The sequence below is a fragment of the Falco peregrinus genome, chromosome 1 (assembly GCF_023634155.1).
Source record: "Falco peregrinus isolate bFalPer1 chromosome 1, bFalPer1.pri, whole genome shotgun sequence".
Lineage (NCBI taxonomy): Eukaryota > Metazoa > Chordata > Aves > Falconiformes > Falconidae > Falco > Falco peregrinus.
The window spans coordinates 60,506,982-60,528,817 of NC_073721.1; the positions used below are offsets into that span (position 1 = coordinate 60,506,982).

The window sequence follows — 21,836 nt, forward strand, 5'->3', positions numbered from 1 at the left end:
TTTCCTGTCACTTAAAAGTAACAAGTTGTGTGTCTCAGTTTTCTTCTGATTTCCCTCCATTCTTAGGACTGTTTTCTAACGACCGTGGGAGCTCTATGTGCACTTCAAGAGCAGAATGAGTCCTGCTGTACACATCTTACGTGAACATGCTTATACAACTTCAGGGGAAAGTGTGCGAGTGTTTATTCCTTATTGCTTAGTTTACCTTTATTTAACCTTCCTTCTCAAATTTGTGGCGGTAATTATGTGACCTGCTGTTTTGGTTTTTGTTTGTTTGAAAAATAAGGAAAATCCATTTTAAAAATTAGACAAATGCACATTCTGGCTCTTGTTTCTGTTTATCTTATATCTCTTCTTGTCAGTTGCAAAAGCAATTTAGTCAAAGAAACAGCCCTTGAATGTTTTTATTTTTTTTCAAATTCTTATTTAAACAATGATTCTCTCAAGTACCAGGAACAGATCTTTTTCATGATAGGTCATAGAATCTCAATGCAAAATTCTATAAAAGATTAATTGAAAAGTAAGAATTATTATTTTAATTTTTCTTAGCAGAAAGCGTTATGAGTAAGACATGCGTTTTTTACACAGCTGTATATCACTGTTTAGGTCCTATGCATGCATTAATTTTCCTAGAATTCTTGGTTTTCTGTTTGTTATTAGCGCTAGGTAGATGGAAGAAATTGGGCTCTAGGTATCTTGTGAACAAGGCATGTGCAGGACATAGACTATTAGCCAGGTGCGAGTTGTGAGGTTGCAGTGTTACCAATACTCATGTTTATATTCAGTTTTTTGTAAAATCGAAGCTCCTACAGACAGCACAAGAACATATAGACTTTGATTTTTAGGGGCTTTGGTTTGGTTTTGTTCTTTTCTACAAGATCACAAGCTGGCACAGATATAGAGAATCCTAAGGATGTGATACTTACTTATACCAGAAACCTCAAAAAACTAAAGGCCAGGAAAGACTTTCCCAACACTTAAAAAGTATTATTTCTTAGGCTGTTCTCTGTTATATTTCCAGGAGACTGATTTACAGCTTTATGACTTTATGGCTCTTGAATGACTTCATGACTGCGGTAGAAAAGCAACCTGTGGAAAGTGTGTGTCCTACCATAATCCAAAGGGGAAGGCTACATTGCCCAGGGCTCCAGCCTGCTTGGATAGTGGTTCTACATAAATGGTGATGGGAAGAGGGAACTCTGATGTATATTCATCAAAGCAATCCTTGTGTTTCTGGGAAGCTACTAATGTGACTTTTTGGGGCAGATTTCATACACCATCTGCAGTAAATATTCTCCTACTGCTTTGGGCATATTTATAGCTGTCTCAGTGTTGTGACAGCATTGTAGATAGCTACTTCTTGTGCCAAAAGCAGCCTAGATACAGCAGCAATGTCTACAATTCAGGCTAAGTCCTAAATATTTATTGGCTTCCTGAGTAGATTTTACACCTTCACTGAGCTCCAGGCTTCTGTGGCTAGGCTGCTGTCGGTATGAAAGATAACTAGTTTAAAGATAGCTCAGGTGTGTCTTCACCTCACTACACTGACAATAACATAAAGGCATCACTTAGCGTTCCTGGAGTTTGCATCACTTTGGGTCAGGTGCTATCTGTCAGCCATGTACCAAACAGAAACAAAGCTGGTAAAAACAATACACGTTTTAAAAGTCAGGGAAATAGGAAGCACTTGCCTTTGTGTTTCTTGAAGGTAGGCCATTTTTATCCAGAAAGTGGTGTTTGTTTTCTAAGACTGTACCGCATGGACAAACTTCCTTCTCCACTATGTCTCTGAAATGTGAGTAAGAGTCTGCCTCAGGCACTGAAAATAAACTACTCGAGACAGCGAGATCTGTAGGGAAGAGTCAGGATTTTGCTAGTGGCATGGCAGCAGCAGCGCAGGCTGGACAGGAGTTTGAAGAACAGTATAGTAAAAATTTATGGGTGAATGGTGAATGAGCTGCTCTGTGCAACTCTAGCCATGCCACTTTACTTTTCTGTATTTATTTCTACTTACTTTTGTACTTATTCTATTAAGCCTCCCAGCTCCTTCTTAGTGTACTGCTGTTTTAGAATCACTTTGGAATTTGTTATTGGCTGCTTCGAAGTACAAGAGCAGAGTGTTGTGTTCAGCTGTAAATGAACACAGTTAACATGCAGATTGCAATCTCTCTCCATCCTTAGGCACGTGGTATGACCAAGTTTGTTCCACAGCAAGAGCATGGTGGAGCGTGCATAGCTCACTGCCCTGTGCTGTGGGGTCAGATTTAAACTCTCCGTGATTTGCTTCATTTGTTAGTGGAACTTGAGATACAGTAATTTGTGGTAGCAACCAAAGTAGCAGTTGTGGATTCCAGTTTTCACTCATTCTGACTGGTACCTTCCTTCTTTTCTTTCTTTCTTCATCATGCAGCATTGAACACTATTTACTCAGCTGTGGCCTGGAGACAGGAAGGAGCAATGTGGTCATGCACCAAAACTGCCCTTGTTTATTCCAAGCGGCTCTTGGCAGACAATATGGTGCATGGGCAAATGTAATTTTCTGCATGGTCTTCACTGACCTTGCCGTAGGGAATAGGAAAACAGTCATCGCAGCAAACTGCAGATACCTCCTAAGGTCTGTGGTGATCCCCCTTCCTGTGTAATAGGTACTCATCTGTAGTCTGAGAAATTGATATGATTTATTGGTCAGGCGCCTGGGGTGTCTACAGGCTGAGTTGTGTTACAGCCTAAAAGAGGCTGCCTGCGTACATCAGTGACTCCTTTGGTGCCATTTCTCCAGGCACAGAAGCAAAGGGCTTCTTTAGAGAAGGAACTTCCCTGCTTCAGCTTTGTGTTTAGTTCCCATCTAAACAGACCATGTGCTCAAAGGCTGCAACTGTAATTAATTCCACTTTTATTGACAATGAACTTCACCCTCTGCTGCGCTGGTTGCAGTGGATCTCTGCCACCCTTTCCCGAAGTCTTTTTGAGCAGACTTCTGCTTGTGCCCTGTGTTGTTTTGTTTTGTGGTGGAGGCGTAAGGATGATGCTGTGACTTGGTGTGAAGAGGGAGGAGAAAAAGACAGTGTAAACTATTATCAGTTTTAAAAGTATGTTATTTCCAGCAAGTGAGAGATCTCTATTTATGCCTCAAAACTAATGTTGCGCAGAGCCCAGTCACCATTTCAAGCTGCTTTTGTCCAGCAACCTGACAGGGACTGCGAACAAAGTGCAGCTTTCTCAGGAAACCTCACCCTTCAAAAAAACCTTAAACTCCCTCACCTTCAGGGGGAGAAAAAATTCAGAATTAATGAAAAGGGGCTTCGCTGGTGAAAGTGGGCAGACTATCCTCCTAGAGCCTTGTCTGTTCTGAATGCATGACGGATGCTTTGTACACTGCTGGGCACCACACTTGGAAAATCTGAAGGAGATCAAAGCAGAGCAACAGATAGGACTGAGCTAGGTAGGGAGGGATGCAGAGGGCAAGATAAACAGATTTATCTTTAAATAAATATAATTATCAGCTAAATAGATTCAGTAAGATACTGTATGAAGAAAGGGTTATTCTAATGATCTCTTAACAAGTGAAAGGAAAAGATAATGGCGAGCAAGAGGTGTAAGGATGCATAAACAGAAACTTGAATTTAAGCAAACAAAAAATGTAAATTGAGTATTGCATAAAGCTTCCAAATGGTGTGACTTCTTCAGACCAACATGTAGACTTTTTAGACAAAGATCGGAAGTTTAATGCCCAGCATTATTCAAAGCTAGATTTAGAAAGCTTTGAGGAGTAGTTGTAAGAGGTCCATGCTTCAATTACGAGAAAGTGTCTTTTTCAAGAGCTTTTTTATGCCCAGTTTCTCTGTTTTCCTGTAACCTGCTTCCTATGCTGAGCCTGTTGAAGTTGATTTTATGAAATTTGCCTATACCCTACACTATTTGATAGTTTTCTTAAGAACTTAGGACCAAAACCTCTTGTTATAAATGACTGTGGATCTAACAAAATAACAGAGAAGAAAATTTTCTCTCTTCTATGTAGTATCATGAAAGAGAAATAGTGAGCTGGAGATTCAGTTAAAAATACGCATTTTCCCGGGACTTTTTCAGTAATACATTTTTGCAGTTATACATGAAACTTGGTGATACCTTCCTTGATGACATTCCAGGAACTGATGAGCTAATATTGTAGAAGACCCCACCATTCCACTGGATACCATCATAACACACCATACCCAATCTCATATATACACTTGCTGAAGGACCAAGGTAGTATCTGCAATAGAGAGCAGTCTCTGATTTATGTTTTAGTAAGAAATGACAGTACAGAAAATTTACAGTGCCCTCCATATTCTCCCAGACATTTGTAATTTCAGTGCAGCCACAGAAATTGAATTCAGCTCAGCATTCCAGCTTTGGAAGAAGCGAGATTCCGATGTGTTTATCCCTACAGTAGGATAGGTTGCACAAATCTCCGCAATGCTATTGTAGTTCTGCACAGGCTGGGCCTTCCTTGCATTAGAGCAGATTTCTGATGGCAGAGTTGGCTTTTCCAGACAGAGCAAAATCACCTTTTCATAACATGACCCTAAACCTAAGGTGCTTCATTAGGTGGAATGTCCTCCCAAGAGCAGTGCAAAATATAGGACTCTAGAGAGTGTCTATAATGGATGCCTGACAACAGTGTTTTTCAGCTATAGGGTTTCCTGAACTGAAGAGAAACACAGTAGCGCTCTCCTCTCTTTCTTCTGCTTCCCTGGCTAATAATGTAGGTAAAGGAAAAGTCTATAACTTGATTTTGGTGACAGTCTTCCTGCAATATTTCTTTAGTCAGCATTGAAAATACTAATTTAACTGGGTTGGGTGTTGCAGTGAAATGTCCCTTTGATACTGGATACCTACCTCTTGAAACATCTGACAAAGGTGTAGCATTTTCCCTTTCTCTTGCTTTTATTGAACTGCCAGGCTTTGAGGAGGAGTTCTTTAAAGAAGTTGTAACTATCATCTGGGACAAGGCTGGTTAGATGTGATCCTAAGGAAGGCTAAGATGTGTCTGTAGCAAAAGAACTCATGCCACCTCAGCCCCAGTGCCTGTGCCCTTTGGATCCCCTCCCTGCCTACTGCTTGGCTCTACTTCCACCCCTGGCTCTATCTTCCATACTTTGCATTCTTCTGTATATAGAAGTACTGCAAAATTGCTGCTGTTCAGCTAGTCCTCTCCTTAACTCCAGTCCACAGCCTTTTGGATTGTGAACATACAATCATGTAGGGCTTTTTGACATCACTATGTTTCCATTCCCTTGGGGTCCTATAAGCTTCCCTAAGAGTCACCTCTTTTAGACTCTTTCTGCTGAACCACAGAAGCCTTTCTTGACCAGTCTTTTGCAAAGCTGTTCTCTAAAACATGAATCATTTGATTGGGGTTTTTGTGGTTTTTGGATCTTCGTTCTGTGCTTCCTATAATACAGTGACCAGATTTGTACACATTATTCCAAAAGAGACCATCCAGCTGCCTTACCAAATGCCGAAGTAATAACATCTGTGGTTTATACTGTGTAGCCTTCCATACACAACCCAAAAACCTTGTTTGCCTTTGTTACAGCTGCCAGATGTTCTGCGGATGGTTTTCAGGCGTATTGTGGAGAATGTCACCATGCCAGTGAATTTCAGCAAATTTAAGCAACTTTGAAATGATTCCTTCTTCCACATGGTTATATTCAAGTCAAACCAAACTCTGTTCTTACTTGAAACTGCCCTGTTTTGGTTACCTTGTTTTCACACGGAATCACTACCTGTTAACAGTTTCTCTGCAGGAGCCTCTTCAGTGGAATTTCCCCTTTATCAGGCCTCTTTCTGATTGTCTTTGCTGGAAACTCCATCTGAAGAGCCCAGCTCTGAGGGCCTAGGGAGCAGTTAAATTGTCATTAGCACCCAGTCTACTCAAATTGAGAGTCGAAGGGAACATGAGGCTTTTTTTCCTGGAAAGGAAGCAAGGGGAGGGAACAGCCTGTAAAAAGAATTATGATGTTCTCACCTCTCTTTCCCTGCAGATTTGCTGACAGCACAGGAATACCACTGCTTGCTGCAGCTGCTTTGCCCCGACTTCCCAATGGAACTCACTCAGAAAGCCGCAAGGTGGGTCCTCATTCTCTCTTTTTTAAGGCAAGATGAGTCCTACACGCAGGGGCTTAGGAACTACATCTGTGGGTAAAAGTATGGACAGGGACCTTCACCTTTTAAGCTTTTGATGAAAAGACATACCATGTTTTAAGGTTAAGAACAGGGTGTTTTTCTAGCAATGAGAGTGTATATTTAAGGTATACAGAGACTGAAATATCAGTGCAGAAGGTTGCTGCTGGCTCTGTGTTCAGAAGGTGAGTTGCATATAGAAGAGTGTTAGCCAATGTGTTTTTAACTGACGTGATTTTGAACTCCATTTCAAATACTCTTTACCATCTTTAAAAGGTGTTACCTCTCAACCCAGCTTCCTATGGTTGGTCACGTTTAAAAGCTACTAACCTCTGAAGGATTGCCAGTGTTTTAAAGTACGTTAGCTGCAAACATGGTAGCTAATCTGTTTGAAATTTTATTTTAATCTAGACAGGGCTTAAAGCAGATAGATGGCTCAGGGCACTGATAGTGTGATACAGAGTTTTTTACTGTTAGTGCTTGCTGGTTCCAGTCCAGCCCAGGCAGTTGATTATTAACTATCTGATAGTGAAAATGTAATAAGGTATATGCATCTGTTGGGGTGGGGGGTCAGTTCAGATCTCAGTAGGAGTGCTCACACACACACACACCCCACATATAATCACAGCAAGTTTACTGATTAAATGCTCTTGTTCCTAGCCATCTCAGCAGAGGGGGCATGGAAATTTAACTTTATTCACGGACTCAGATACGACATTTGGAAACAGGGTCCAGGCACATCGTCAGGATTAGCTGCTGCCTGTGTTGCTCATGGCCTAAATATTGGAAAGGTGTTCATTTTCTATTTGTCATTCTGTTATCTTTCTTTAGCATCAGAGTCCCGTGAAAATTATATTAAAAAAGGAAAATGAAAAAAAGAAGTGTTCTACATCTACTAGTGCTTCCACTTGGCTGATTCTCTGAATTCTTTCCTGGCTTCTGTGTGCTGCTATCTGAATTGAACTGCAGTTAAAACCGTGTTGGGTCAAGTAAAACTAAAAGTCGAGCACCACTTTTCCCTCTAGCTCATCACTGGGCCTTTGGGGCTCTGCAGAGTACAGTTGCTTGGCCTCCAGTGCCAGACTACAAAAGAATGCTAACCCTGTAGCAGGGATATATTGCTGCTTCCTTTCATGGAGGTACACCAGCACCAGTCCCGTGCACTGGTGTGTATTTCATAGGGCTCCAGCTGAGCTGAGCAGGAATTTGTGATGGTGCATGAAAGGAGACTTCAGCGTATCTACACATGTTATGATGTTTGTGTCAAGGAATTTAATCCACAAGGCTGTTGTAAACTAGAGGCCCCATTCAGGGGCCTGCTGCACTGTAGTGTGTGTGTGCGCTGTAGAGACAGACAAGCCAGCTTTGGGAGCAGGTGTTGGAGAGAAATGAGATCTCTGTCAGAGGCACCCAGGCTCAGGTGGGGATGACCTCACTCCTACTTTTGGCTGGCTAGAGATTTCCTTGCACGTTGCTATTATTCTGTTACAAGCTAATCTAGTTGAACAATTTTAATTAAAACTTGTCATATTGCTAAACCATCTTTTTCCTTCCAGTTGTTGCTCACTCTCTTGTCCTTTTTCTGGTCTACACTTCCCATTGTCCTCCTTGGTCTCTGCCAGTTAGAAAGGTGAACTCTGCAGGCTGTCTTCCAGCACCAGTTGACTGAGTCCTTGCAAAAAGGATGAATGTTACATGCAAACTTACTGACATTGTTCCTCCTACAGTCTGCACACCCCCACCGGTTTTGTTACTAATTTGCTTGGGAAAGGAATTGAAGTAGCGGCAGGAGCAGCCACAGCAATCACTGATACAGCCAGGACCTGTGTAATTATTGGTGCTCTTGGGAAGAGAGCAGTTGCAGTCTCAGTGCTGCATGACTGAGATGATCTCGCAGCATGGTGTACTCCACTCATCCAGGAGCTGTTGCTATGCACTGATAACAAACACTGGGAGTAAGATCGGGAAATGTCAGAGCAGAAGAGCAGAGGCTACGACAATATAGGTTTTATTTGTAAGACACCAGAGTGCTCCATTTTTCTGTTACTGGTGCTACACAAATGCAGAAGTCATCCCCAAAAAAGAACCAGGCTTTGAGGTTTCTTGGGTGTTTTTTTCTTCAAAGGGTTATAGCCATTAGCAGATTGAAGATTTTGTTCTACCTTTGATCTTCAGAGACACCTTTTGGCTTTCTGAATCTTGAAATTGCAGAAGGACAGAAAATTATGGGAATTTTCTGGTTTGATGCCAAGATTTCAAGATCTGTGCCTGAGCACTGACTTTTCTCTTGTGATAGAAACACAAGGAATTTGCTGCCTGCGTTTGAGTAGCGAGAGCGGAGTAGTTCACAGCTCCTATGCTGTTTTACGTGGTATGGGACCTCATGTTGCACTGATCAGTGCTAATGGAAATGGGGCTTCCAAGTCTGTACCCCAGTTGTTAAAAAGATTGCCTGACAGTGCAGATCTTACCCTTTTTGTACATTCTGCTTATTTTTGCCTCCATATACCAGTAAACAAACCAAGTCCCTGAAGACTCATTTGAGCCAGCCTGGCCTTAAGACAGATTGTGTCGGTTAGCCTTTAATGGTAGCAGAGAACAGTAAAAGCCCTTTCAGCTTGCCTGGTCTAGAGTTTGTCCTGGGGACATCCTGTTTAGTCTGGGTTTCTGAGATTTTAACCGCAATCGGTAGATTGTAAAGTTTCCCCATTGGCACAGTAGCAAGGCTTTCCTGCCTGCCAAACCTACTTGGACCCTGAAAGACCACTACACCCTTCACCTCAAGTGTAGGCATCTTTCTTCAGTCCTTTCCAAAGTTTCTCCTTGATTTTCATTAATCATCGAGTGCCGACAACTAACTTCGTAAATATATCTGTGCCCCTGAGGTTTGAAGTCTAATTTAGACAAGAAAGAACTAATATAGAACTCCTTGAAATATCAGCTACCCGATCAACTGTTCTGAGTTCAAGTTCAGACTTTCAGATTTTGTCCTCAATTGTGATCCTGCTGTCTGGGTTACAGTCCCTGGCTAGGATTTTCTCCTTGCCGGATATTTCAGGGAAGAGGTGCCGATATGTTGCATATGATGCTCTCCCAGCTTCCCTGACTGCTCGGTCAGCTGGCTATGTGGGGGAATAGCCAGCTGCAGTCAATCTCCTCATAAATGATAGTATTGGATTTAAAGACTTCTCAATATTTCCGGAGTGTAGACTCCTGGGCCAAGTGGAGTCAGTAACCCAGCACCAGAGTGCACCTGCTTCTATTTAGACACTCCTCTGTCACATATGTGCCATACAGTCTTCCCTAGAGGCTCCTCACTGTCTTTACAGCAAGAAATGTCCAGCAAATTCTCAGAACCTCTGCCTGCTTCCTGATGCTCTCCTCTGAGTAAGAAACTGGGACTTGGTGCTGCAGGGCACAGCCATTGACCATGGCTTTAGACTTAACAAGTGAAATGAGTTGATTGTCACAAAGGTGATGTAATATTGTCTTTCTGCCTAACAGATACATAAAAAACCTCTCCACTGTTCTCCTGCATCTCCAGGATGGAGAAATGCACTGGAAAAAGCTTCAGAGCTTATGCTTTGAGGGTATCTGGGAGACAGACCGTCATTTCAAAGGAGGGAGTGCAGCTCATCAGCGATGTGGCCCATCGTGTTTCCAGAGTTTAAACAGTGGTTGGAAACACCAGTGGCTGAGCAGTATTGCCTGAGAGATGAGGATGTTCTGTCTGCCAGCTTCAAAGCCATTTCCTTGATGTGGCCACTGACGATCTCAGTAACATGCTTATTAGTGAGAATTAAGAACTGAAGCTACTGCTTCTTTAGACAGAAGGAGGAGGAGGAGGCTTCTGGAACATAATAAATAAATCAGAAGCACTTTGACATCTTCAAAGGGTTTTGTTTTAAATACTGGCTTTTCTCCTGGGGACCCTCTTAGCCTCAGTCTTTCTTCTTTGAGATAATTAATTCAAGCTGCTCTACATGTTTGATTTTGCCACAGTGAACAGAACTGGTCTGAGTGGCAGGGAAGTCTTGCAAGATCCTGTAACTCTTCTAGGTCAGCCTCCCACACAGCTGCCTGGAGTCTTTTACGTGACACGGAAGAGTGTTTCCCCAGCGGTGTGTTTAGACCATTGATGCTGCAGGAGTTGGTCTGTGGATTGTAGTTGGCTCCATTTTCAAAAGGGTCCTACTAGATGACCTGTACTTTGGCTATAATGAACTGGTTATCTTTCTCATATGACATGATATGCCAGATACTGACTGTATAGGATCACTAGACCTACACACAGCTGAAAAGAAGCACCAGCTACCTTTCTTTAGCATCATTCAAATACTTTGTTTTTTTCCCATCACAGTGGAGTGTTTCCTTCTGTTTTCCAGTCTGAGCTGTCATTGATCAGCACCAGTTTGATTTTCCCCACTTCAGAGACTGACCTTTTCATCCTTATGTAGCAGTGACCACAGCATTGTTTTTATATTTATTTTTATGTCTTTCCCCAAACTTACTTCTGAAATCCAGAGTTTTGTCCTGAAAGGAGTTGGACTTTGCCATCACTCATACTTCATCTTTATGGCCTCGATCGATAACTTTCCATATTCATGAAGTATGCTTCACAATAGGGATGCACGTAGCTCCCTGCATGCACCTGGGGCTTAGCAGAGAGAAAGAAGATATTGTCCCTGGCCCAAGAATTCTTCAGTTTCTGTGAAATTTGACCTGATAGTCAAATGATAAACCTGATAGATAAGAAAAGAGACCGATTCATTCATCAGGAAGGGAGGATAGGCAGTTCACAGTGTGTAATTAGAAAGCTGGTTGTTGGTGCAATGTTATTGCCTACATAGTCAGGTGGAGTTTGCATATAGATTGAGAATTAACTGTTGTTATCCTTACAAATCTGAAAATATAGTTTGATGAACTCTAGGATGGAGAGGAACAGCATCAGTCTCATTCCACTTACACCAGTTTAATACTTGTTTAACTGTCTTGTCTATAGCAGTTATTCTTTGTATAGCTGTGTGAACCAGCCGTGCAGGTTTTATGCAAGTGTTCGTTCCATCGTGTCCATTACGCTTTGAATGCTTGACGTCCATGTCACACTACTCTGTTCACACTGTAGCTGAAGTATGTGATAGCATGGACATTCGGGATCCTGTCCTCGCTGCAGGTTCTTAAGCTGCCTTCATTTGATATTAGGGTGGCCACATCCATGCAGCAGCGGGTGTTCCATTTCTCTCTCCTAACCTCTCATACTGGGCCAAGGCACTAGCAATCCTCAGGTGCACGTAGCTCCCTAGCTGTACTTTCTCTAGATCTGGGGTTCCTGGTTACAGACTTTAGTTCTTTTGTAGTTGCTAAACTGTTTCTCTCATCTTATCGCAGGATTGTGCTGATGGACGATGCTATGGATTGCCTGATGTCTTTTTCCGATTTCCTCTTTGCTTTCCAGATCCAGTTCTACTACTCAGGTAAATGCTGGGCAGCTGCTGACTTCACCCACTAGCATAGCATTACAACTGTACAGCTTCCCAATCTCTGCACTTGTTTGAAACTTGTAAGGATATGGTTTCTCACAGAAAATTTATAGATAATGAAATCCACTGGTGTGAGGCATCACTGATGCCAAGAGATTAGGAGGCTTCGTAAGGATGTTCCATATCTTTGAGAATAACAAGATACCTGTAACTGTTATGGCTTATGCATGTATTTGTCTTAGTCTTGAGACATAGATTTCCAGCTTTATCTAGAGTATATTAGCACCTAACAATTAATTTCTACAAGGAACATTTTTATTCTTCCCCTTAATACAGCATTTCTGCCTCCAAAGTATTGGTCCCTGCTGGAGACAGGATAAGAAAAGCCCACCAGCTGGTACCTTGGAAGGAAAAGGAACTGGACAAATGGATACAATCCTTCCCCCTAATACTCTCCCAACTGTGAGCTGGTTTCAGCTCAGGGAGTTTCCGAACTGGGTGTAATTTCCTAACCCCCAGTGGACTCCTCTCCCAAGAACTTCTCTGGCCTCCCCTTGAAATCACATGAACTTGTAACCCCCACGACACCATTTGGCAAGGAGTTGCACAGGTCTGCCCGCTGTCCCCTGGAGAACCACCTCTCTTGTTTGATTTGAGAGCCCCAAGTTGGAAGGGAAAATGAACAGTTAATCCCCATCTACCTTCTCCATATTTTTGTTCATTTATCATATTCTACCCCTCTCCCCCAGTTTGAGTTTTAACTAGATGGGGTACTTCTTTTAAAATTCTTGACAGAAGTATAAATCAAATAATATTAGTTTGTGTGTGTATATTTACCTGTGCTCACCCACACGTACACATCTGTAAAAACCCGCTATTTTTTTTTTAAATCAAGGTTCAGGAGACGAGAGGGAGGAACTTGGATGAGTATTCAGGAGCTTGTTCTGTGCAAGGGAGACTGCTTTAAAAATACATTGGCCTGTTTGTCCTAGGCCCCCTAAAATTTGGTTGAGGAAAGGGAATTTCCTTCAGGGAATTTCTTAAGTGAGCAAAAAGAGAGAAGCATCTTTTTTATCAAAGCTAGATGTGCTCCCAAGCAGGGGGGGCTGCTGGGGTGCCACCTCCCATCTCCCAGCCGCAGCACTTTGTAAAGGCAAGGTAAGCGCCTGGATTTCTGCCCACTCGCACTTAAATAGCTCCCTCTGATGGGCGCAGCTCGAACTGCCTCGACCAGGCAAAAGAGGACCGGTCTGGCTACGGGGGGAAACTGGCTGGAAGTTGTGGAGCAGCATCTGTGGTCAGAGAGTAGTCTTGGGTGGCCTGCTGATCTGATCCAACCTGTCAGTTCCCATCTTTCTGGCAGTTAAGAGTCAGCTGCTCTCCCTAATACAAAAATCTCTTTTTCTCGGTACTTCTCTGTATGTACTTCCCCTGTAACACCCCTGTGCATATCACATTATCCATGACAATTCATCGAAGAAAAACAGTCCATTTGGGGCTGGGCAGAACCAGGCTTGTAATGTCTTTAGCCAGGGACAGAAAATGTGTTTGGAAAGTTTTTTCTGTGATATAACAAATATTTCCACTGAGCTGCATAACCCCAGCACAGCCTCAGGGCCCGCTGACATCTTGCCTTTCCTCTCCACCCGCCTCATGCACAGAGTTACACTTCCATTCACTCAGGAATTCAATGCCACTGGAGCCCTCACAAGCCCGCCCTTGTGTACACACACTCAAACATCCCACCCCTGTCCTGTTCACCCAGGCACAACGCACACACGCAGCCTGCCCTACGCTCTCCCACCAACCCACACACGTGCAAACCACTCCAAATGGAATCTAGATTTGTAAACTACTGACCACATCCATAAACAAACTTGTTTAAAATTAGACTCTTGCAGTAAACAGTGGTTAGTATGAGGAGCCTGGGGAGAGGCTTTCCGCCAACTCTCGCCCTGACCTGCCCTGGCCCTTCCTCTAGATCCCGTGTGATATTTACTTTGGAGCAGCACAGACACAAGCTGGGATACAGCAGGGAGCCCTAACTAACTAGCTCTCTTTCCTCCTGTTGCAGTTCCATAGAGTTTGTGCCCAACTTGGATGAATTCTTAAATCGGTAGCAAGAGATGGAGAAGGAAAACTTTTTAGACTTTGCAAACTAGTTTTTCGTTTGACATCAGCTTTCACACACCACTATTTTACCCATGTGCTAGCTAGCCTCTGTTTCCTTGAGAAGAACCTTGTTCAACAGAGTGAGCGGCCTCTCAGGATCGTCCTGACATGAAAGAAGCCAGCAAGTTTTATGGAAATGGCCATTTGTGCCTGCTTAACATATGATCTGAATATGCAGGATGCTGTAGTGTTGTGCTTATTTCCTTTTGGTGCTTACGTACGACACAAAGCAGGGAATGACAGTTTAATCCCAGGTCTGGTAGGTCAGGAGGATGCTTTGCTGGTTATAGCCCAGAGTTTTAAGTCACTTCCTGGTTTTTTCAGAGTTTCTGGAAAGTGTGGCTGCCATTTATCAAGATCTGCTGGCTGGTAAGAATCCAAATACTGTGATTGTGCCAACATCATCCTCCGGGCAACATCGGCAGCGCCAACCCCCAAATGACTGCAGCCCACTTGATGGGGTAGAGGCATCTCTCTTCTACCAGTGCCTAGAGTCCTTGTGTGACAGATCAAAATACAGGTACGAACAGAGTCCTAAACACAGATTTGAAGTCTGTGTTTCTGGAGACCCTTTGTAAGGTTGGAGCTGTGAAGAAATACAGGACTTTAAACAAGCTGTAACTTCCAAATAGATCTCATTGGAGAAGCATGAAGGGAGAGATCATAGCCCAACCGCTTTAACTGAAGGATAGAAACAATTTTGTGAACCTAAGAAACATGGGATTTGAGCTGATTCTTGAAGTAATGGACTGATTTGGGTCTCTGCTTTCCTTCTCACTTCTGTGTTGACACTTTTCATCAAGGAAAGGTCCATCTATCATCATGAGTTAACTAGAGGAGATAAGTGCAGTTGTGTTCTTGGGTGCTGAAGCACAGGAAAGGCCCACTGGGGTGGATGGAGTTTGAAGGCTTAGTACCTAGCGAAGAACACACGGCTAGTCTGTACCCGAGCCTGCAATGGGGCTGTTGTCTCCAGTTACAGATCCCAGGCACGAGACTAGCCTTAGCTCAGCAGGGGATGGAGCAATACCAGACCTTACTGTATAGCTTTGACAGACACTTTCTCCATCGTTTCTTGCAGGTAGCGAGCACGTGCCCTGCTAGAAGGTTATGGGTTAGATCCACAAAAAGACTCGGGACACAAATTCCACCTGATTCCTGCTTTAGGCGCCTGAATCCAAATTCATGGTCCACGAAATTACTGCTGAACTGCTGTCCAGTACTATAGATATCTAAGCATGGAGATGCTAGGTTGTTTTGTTCTTCTAAATAACAGAAGCTCTACATTCCCTGTATGCCCCGAGAGCTTCAGATGGGAAGGGTACTGTGAGCCTGTCTGGTAGGTCAGGCTCTGCACAGCACTGGGAAGGGGAGCCATTCCCAGCCTTTCATCCTGTACTTAGCCAGGCTTTGGTAACCACCTTTGCTTGAGAGATCGTCAGCCCACACCCACATCTCCCGAGGTGCCACTACACCATGGACTGTTGAACACTTCCTCTTCATGAGGCAGTTTTATTTCGCATTAAATTCTTTAAGGAGTATTAGGCAAGAGCAAGAATCACTATGATGCTGTTGCTTAGAAATCAGGGCCAGGGATTAAGGTAGAAGAAGGAGACATGTCAGTTTAGTCCCCACCTAGATATTGTTTTCTGACATATTTAGGCTATCATTGGAGAGGTTTTCCTGCCCCTTGGATGACTATCACTGATAAAAGGGTGATAACATACCAACCCTCATGAAAGTTCATTGTCTTCTAAAAGAAAGGATTTCCCAATTGATTTTTGAAAGAACATGCTGAGAGTCAGGATGTGCACACCTCTGAGAGAATCTAGGGCTTTCTCCTTATCCTTGGAATGGAGATAGGTAAGACTGCTCCTAGGGATGTATCCCAGCTCAAACATCTTGCGTAGCAAATGGGGAGCAGACGCAATGCTCAACAAGGCTGGTGGCTTGTTTTAAATTGAGTCAGGGCAACCTCACAGAGTTAGTACAAATAAAAGGCTTATTTCTTCAGTTTGAGCTGATCTTGGCGGGGGGGGGGGGGGGGGGGGAAGTCGATAATTTAAAAGATAAGATGACCTCTTTATCTCTCTTTTCCTAGCTGTCCACCATCTGCTCTTGTGAAGGAAATGTTGAGTAGTGCACAGAGACTGACCTTCTATGGATTCCTTATGGCACTTGCAAAGGATCAGGGGATCAATAGAGCCCTAGGTAAGACTGCTGTGAGTGGTACAGCTCTAGATATTCAGTAATTCCCCATTTCTGTGGAATCTCCTCTGTAATTATGCCCCAGATTTTACACTGTCAGGGAGAGACTGAGGGAAAGTTTTTCATCTTTGTGTTGATGGATTCAACAACACTGTGCCTTACTGTCTGCTTGAAGCTGTGAAGCTTCTTCAAGGATAAAATTAGATACAAAATGCCTCCCTAAGACAGGAATGTTTTACCTCTTCAATAGCTGATCATTTTAGCAGAACTGTTGTTTTAACATGTTTTGCTATAAAGGTTGGGCAGAGATGGTCAGGAGACAAGTACGGTGGCTGATTGTTGTCGACAGTACTGAATTGAAGTCCAATCCTATACTTTAGCCCTTCATTCTTCCAGATTTTAGGTGACTGCTCTTGTCTACAAGAAGAGGAGGACCTAATGGGCAAACCTCTGCTGCCTCCTTGGCTCAAAGACTCAAAGCCCAGTCTTTCCCACTTCTTCCCCATCTCCCATCAAGGCAGTGCAATCTTGCTAGTATATTAATCCCTGGCCTGCTGAAAATCATAAAACACAAACTGCTACAAAATTCTGTGCCACACTGCTGCAGGAACCAGAGGGATTTACCAAGCTCACTCTCACTTCTTGTTTCCATATTGTGGTGGTCAGTGTTGTCCTAGAGCAAGAAAGCGAAGTGTTGCATTGGCAAAGGACAGTATGTAGTCCATACATAATTTAGACTCACAATTCCATATTGCTCCCATATGCCTTGCTTGTGCTCTTCCTCCACTTGCAAAGGGGAAGAGAAATCACTTTCTGTGTTCGGCAAGGCTGTATCTGGGAGGTACATTTAAATGTGTGGAGGCCCAAACACTCATCTTCACTCATCTCCACTCAGGAAATCATCTGGGCAGTAAGGGTAGGCTTTCTCTGGATTTGGGTAGTTATCCTCTCCCTCTACTAGGCTTGGTCCCTCTGTTACAAAGACAAACCTCAGTGAAAAGGTGTGTCTTGCCTGTGGGCTTGTTCTTTTGCACAGGTGTGCATCATAGGAGAGTAAGTGTGTCCCCTCCCTGGCTGAGCCCCTTCTTGCAGCAAACCATTTAAGCTGCTAATGCTCCTCTGGGGCAGGGCCGCTTACCCAGCAACACGGAGATTATATATCAAAGGTGCGTGAATACAGCCCTGCAATCCCCTCTGCAAACAGGCTTAAGCAGCAGTGTATTCACTGGGGAAGGTGATGCCTGGATTGCAGCAAGCAAAATATGCCTGGATTGCAGCAAGCAAAATCTTTTTTTCCTTTGCCCTACAAAATCCACTTCTAGTCAAGTGCAAATAAAACAGATGAGCAGAAAAAAAACCCCAACCACCACCCTGCCCACGGCTCCCATTGTGCCATCTACAAAGTTCATTTTCCATTAATGTGGGCCTGTCCCCTGGCCCTCTGCCAGCCTCCTGCTGAGGCCTCTCTCGAGAGGAGGAGGGCAGCAGCCACAAGTCTGACAGGTGCTAGCATCTTGGCAAGGAAAGGAGGATTCTTCTCCTGGTGTCTTATCTCCCCAGAGGGGTGATTTCACTAGTCTTTGGTCTGTAGGGGATCACAAGCTCCCCAAAGCCCTTCAGCGAGGGCAGTTTCAGGCACAGGAGCTTTCGGTCAGGATGCCCGTCCTCCCTCTGGTCTCACAAAGCCAGCAGCACCCCCCTGCAGGATCGGTGTAGGGATTAGAGCGGCTCGTTCAGGCTGGGGCAGCGCTGGTGAGTTTGTCAGGCAGACTGGAATCCGCAGCCTAACTCCAGTGTCAATGTTGATTTGTGAACCCTTTAAGTGTTATTTATTGACTCTCCCAAGTAATTCTTGTGCCTTAGAGACCTCGCGGTGCATTCTGCAAGTGCAAAACCAAGTTAAGCTTTAGCTGCTTTTTCTTTTAGTTGAACCCATGAAAAGGAGCAGGCTGAGGCATTTCACTGGACCTCCTGACACTTTGTGTTGAGGTGCCAGGCTTTTGTGTTTGTTTGCAGGAAGGGAAGATAAGAATGGGAAGTGGGGGAGTCAGTCCTGGTTTTAAACTGGTTCTGATTTTTAGGCACTCATTGCTACATTTTTGATGACTGCTGCCAGCTCGCCTGTGTGAGGCAGGTGGCTCTCCAGCCCCTTGTTCAAGAGCAAGGTGCCAGGGCCAGTAACCAGTTTTGTGTCCCCACAGGGAGTACAAAGCCCCTTCCCAAAGGTACCAAGTGAAGCACCCAGGTCTGAGAAAGAAGAGCATGCCTCACTGCACTGTCGGTACAGATTACCAAGTGGGTTTTTGTCCCGGTGTGCAGTGGCACTATCAAGGCTGATGGTAGGCTGTTCCTGTCATCTCTCTGCTGGCTGATCACACCCTCCCACGACCCCTGTACAAGGTGGGGTTTGTTACAGAATTAGAAAGGAAGGCTTTCCTAAGAGCCCCATCTTCCTTTCTGGGCTCTTCCTGAGGTGCCAGTGTCCTTTCAGAGAAGGGCAAGGACGATCAACCAGCTGTTCCAGTTCTGGATTACGCCATGTCCTTCATCCTGAATGGGGTTTCAAATGTGAAAAGGAGCATGCCCACCTTACGCCAAGAGAAGGTGCTGAATCACCAGCCCAGCCCTTCATGCTCTCACCCAGACAGCAAGCAAAGCTAGAGCACAGTCCATCCAGGCTTACTCCTGTAGACTAAACGTGCACCAGTCAGGCCTGACTTTCCCGAATTGCAAGAAAGCAATAGTCTTACATCTGTGGAGTGTTTTAATCCCCAGGCTCAGTGCACCACAAGGCAGGTGTCACAGAAGTACGCATCTCCCGGGGTGATACAGTGCATGCTTCGGGCTGTGGCACAGACAACAACGTATCTATTGCTCTGATAGGATATGGGACTGGTGACTGCAATTAGCAGAGGCCCAAAGTCATCTTGCTGACAATCAGTACTCAGTGGTTTTGTATAGCCAATGGAAACTGCCAATCCTTAGGGCTCTTCAAGTTCTCTGAGAGGTGAGGCTACTGAGAGTGCCTCCTGTTTAGTCTGAGCTCAGCTACAGCCTATATGAAGGGGACAGAACATGTCATCATACAATCGTAGAATCATTTACGTTGGAAAAGACTTTTAAGATAGACCCCAACAGTTAACCCAGCACTGCCAAGTCCAGTACTAAACCAGGCCCTTGAGTGGCACATCTACATGTCTTTTAAATACCTCCAGGGATGGGGACTCAGCCACCTCCCTGACCACCCTGTCCATGAAGGAATTGTTCCCGGTACCCCACCTGAACCTCCCCTGGGGCAGCTGGAGGCCGTGTCCCCTTGTCCTGTCGCTTGTTCCCTGGGAGCAGAGACCAACCCCCCCTGCCCACAGCCCCTGTCAGGCAGCTGTAGGGAGTGACCAGCTCCCCCCCCCCCCCCCCCCCCAAGCCTCCTTTTCTCCAGGCTGAGCCCCCCCAGCTCCCTCAGCCACTCCTCACGGGACTTGGTCTCTAGACCCTTCCCCAGCTTTGTTGCCCTTCTCTGGACACGTTCTATCTTCATTCTTTATCTGTCCGTGATCCTCAACACTGTGTCCCTTTCTTTACTAGGTATATGGAAGAGTCTTCTCTGTCTTGCGGGGCGTATTCTGGATGCTGCTATGGCTTGAGCACTTTTCCTTAAGAATGAATAGCCTAATTGTGCTCTGATGCTTTCCCTTGTTTTTTTCCAGGGGCTTTGCCAGATAAAGGAGACTTGTTTCTGGACCCTGCCATGGATCAGGAACTTGAGAAATTGTAAGTGGAGTTGCCTAAAGTAGGTAAAGCAAGAGATTAAAGTTAGCATGCTAAGGGAGACTTTAGTACTGTCCCTGTTCCTTTGCTCTACTATAAAACAAGAGAAGCTAGCAAAGCAGCCTGAGAAGGCCTCTTTCTTCAGGGTGCCTTGGTGCAGCTAACAAAATCCTTAAAAAAGGCTTCAGAAACAGAGGGGAAAACTACCTCAAAGAAGGATCTAGAGGAAGCAGTAGTCTCTAATGAACAGGGAAATTTTGTTTGCATGATAAAAACTGGGGGTGCTGGAGGACTCAGGCTCTGCTCAGAACAAAAATCTGTTTAAATAGGAAAGATTCACACGAGTCTGGCAGGTGCTAGTGCAAGGTGTTCCCCCTCTGTGTCATGAAAGTTTTTCCATCCCTGTGCTATTTGTGAATAAGTCCTCCTCCCAGGGTCACTCCAAAACTGCTATGGCTGGAGATGACAAGTTAGGCTACCTTTGTCTTTTCTCTTTCAGGGTAGCTCGGGTTTCAGGGATTTCCATCTCTGGTCCCACCAGCTCCAGTGGGGATGCAGCCAATTTGCCTGTCCGTAACTCACCCAGGATTAATTCTCCCTGGAAAGCTCTACACCACCGGCGAAAAATGGATGCTGAGAGTGAAGGCTCAAATGAAGAGACAGACTCCTCTGAAAACTGAAGGTTGTAAGGGTGGGCACCATTCCCATCTTGGGTTTCTCCAGAACTCACGGGAGGAACGACACCTTCTCCCAGAACATCTGCTCTGATGGTGGGTGGGTTCTGCCCACATCACCAGTGTGCGTGTGGCCATGCCAGTCCCCATTACCAGGTCCACCCATCCCTTCCCCAGGAAGAACTCTGCCTTTTTCCTAGCTCCTCCCCAGAAGCTATTTCCAGCCGCAGAGCTATGTTACCCTCTGCTGGCAGGCAAGACCAACCAGCGACACTAGCTCTGCCTCCACTTGGAAATAGCCGGGTATTCTCTCACCAGGGCTCTCCCTCATGGTTGTGCTGGAGCTGTGGCAGCGTTAGTGCAGGCCGCTTGCCAGTGGTTTGTTGTGTAGCTGTGTTCAGACTTGGCCTAGACAATAGAGTGGTTAAATCGCCAGCGGCAGCTCTGCACTCCTGCTCTGTTGTAATTATTCCTAGTAAAGCTGCACCTGTATATGATCAAAGCTAGAGAAATTCCTAGAAAAGGGCTTAGGTATTGCCATGCCACCTGTCTCTGCTTCCTTCTCCATGTGTCCAAGACTTGCCAAAGCAAATGCAGCAAGTAAGCCAGACCGCAGCAAGTACTGCGTGGTGCTGTCTGGCTCCTCTGCTGTATCGAGTTCCCTTCTGTGAGGCCTCCTACCACCTCCAACAGCATCTTAAGGTCACTTGGAAAACTGAGCTTCAGAGGCGCTGGAGGAGGGATAAAGAAGTCTTTTAACTCCTTGGCCACAGGTGGCATGGCTTGCAGACATATACAGCATCTGCTGGGGTTGGGGGGGCAGAAGCACTAGGGGAGAAGGAAGCAGTTCTCAAACGAATCCTGGGTATTTTTTTGTAAATATTGGCATTGTTACAGCATCATAGCATAGCCCTCACAACTACAAAAAGGAGTAGCATCTCGTTGTGTTAATGTGTAACTTACTCAACAGTTTGGCCTCCACAGCCCTGAATGCTTTGCCTAGCCCAGCTCCTGTGCCTCAGCTTGCATAGCCATTATTTTCTGGGGAAGTCTAGTTTCTCTTGCTTGTGTGGGAGCCTCCTTGCTTCTCCTGCTCATAAAATGCGGCAGCGTGGGCTGTCAGGAGCTGATAACCCAAAGCTCAGAGCAGCCCTAAGCTGAATGGATTCAACACATGGTGGAGCTATTTTAAGCCTAATCCCTTAACTACTGCTGAGTCTGTACCACAGCCTCACCTGTGGAGAGAGTGGGAGGGGTTATTTATTTATTGTAAGTTATTTTATTTATTAACATGCTGGTGAACTGTGCTTTCTCTCCCAACCATCAGTGAATACCGACAGCCTCACAATAAAGCACACTGTCTACAGCC

General features: G+C 44.8%; 1 protein-coding gene across 1 annotated transcript in view; it reads left to right on the forward strand.

Moving 5' to 3' along the window:
• Window positions 1-21,836, forward strand: part of CSTPP1 (centriolar satellite-associated tubulin polyglutamylase complex regulator 1) — an 85,185-nt gene extending 63,349 nt beyond the window's left edge. The window contains exons 4-9 of the mRNA XM_055797681.1: window positions 6,027-6,111; window positions 11,554-11,639; window positions 14,142-14,337; window positions 15,919-16,028; window positions 19,733-19,796; window positions 20,293-21,836. Of these exons, the coding sequence (XP_055653656.1) occupies window positions 6,027-6,111; window positions 11,554-11,639; window positions 14,142-14,337; window positions 15,919-16,028; window positions 19,733-19,796; window positions 20,293-20,473 (722 nt within the window). The 3' untranslated portion in view covers window positions 20,474-21,836. The remainder of the gene's footprint in view (window positions 1-6,026; window positions 6,112-11,553; window positions 11,640-14,141; window positions 14,338-15,918; window positions 16,029-19,732; window positions 19,797-20,292) is intronic.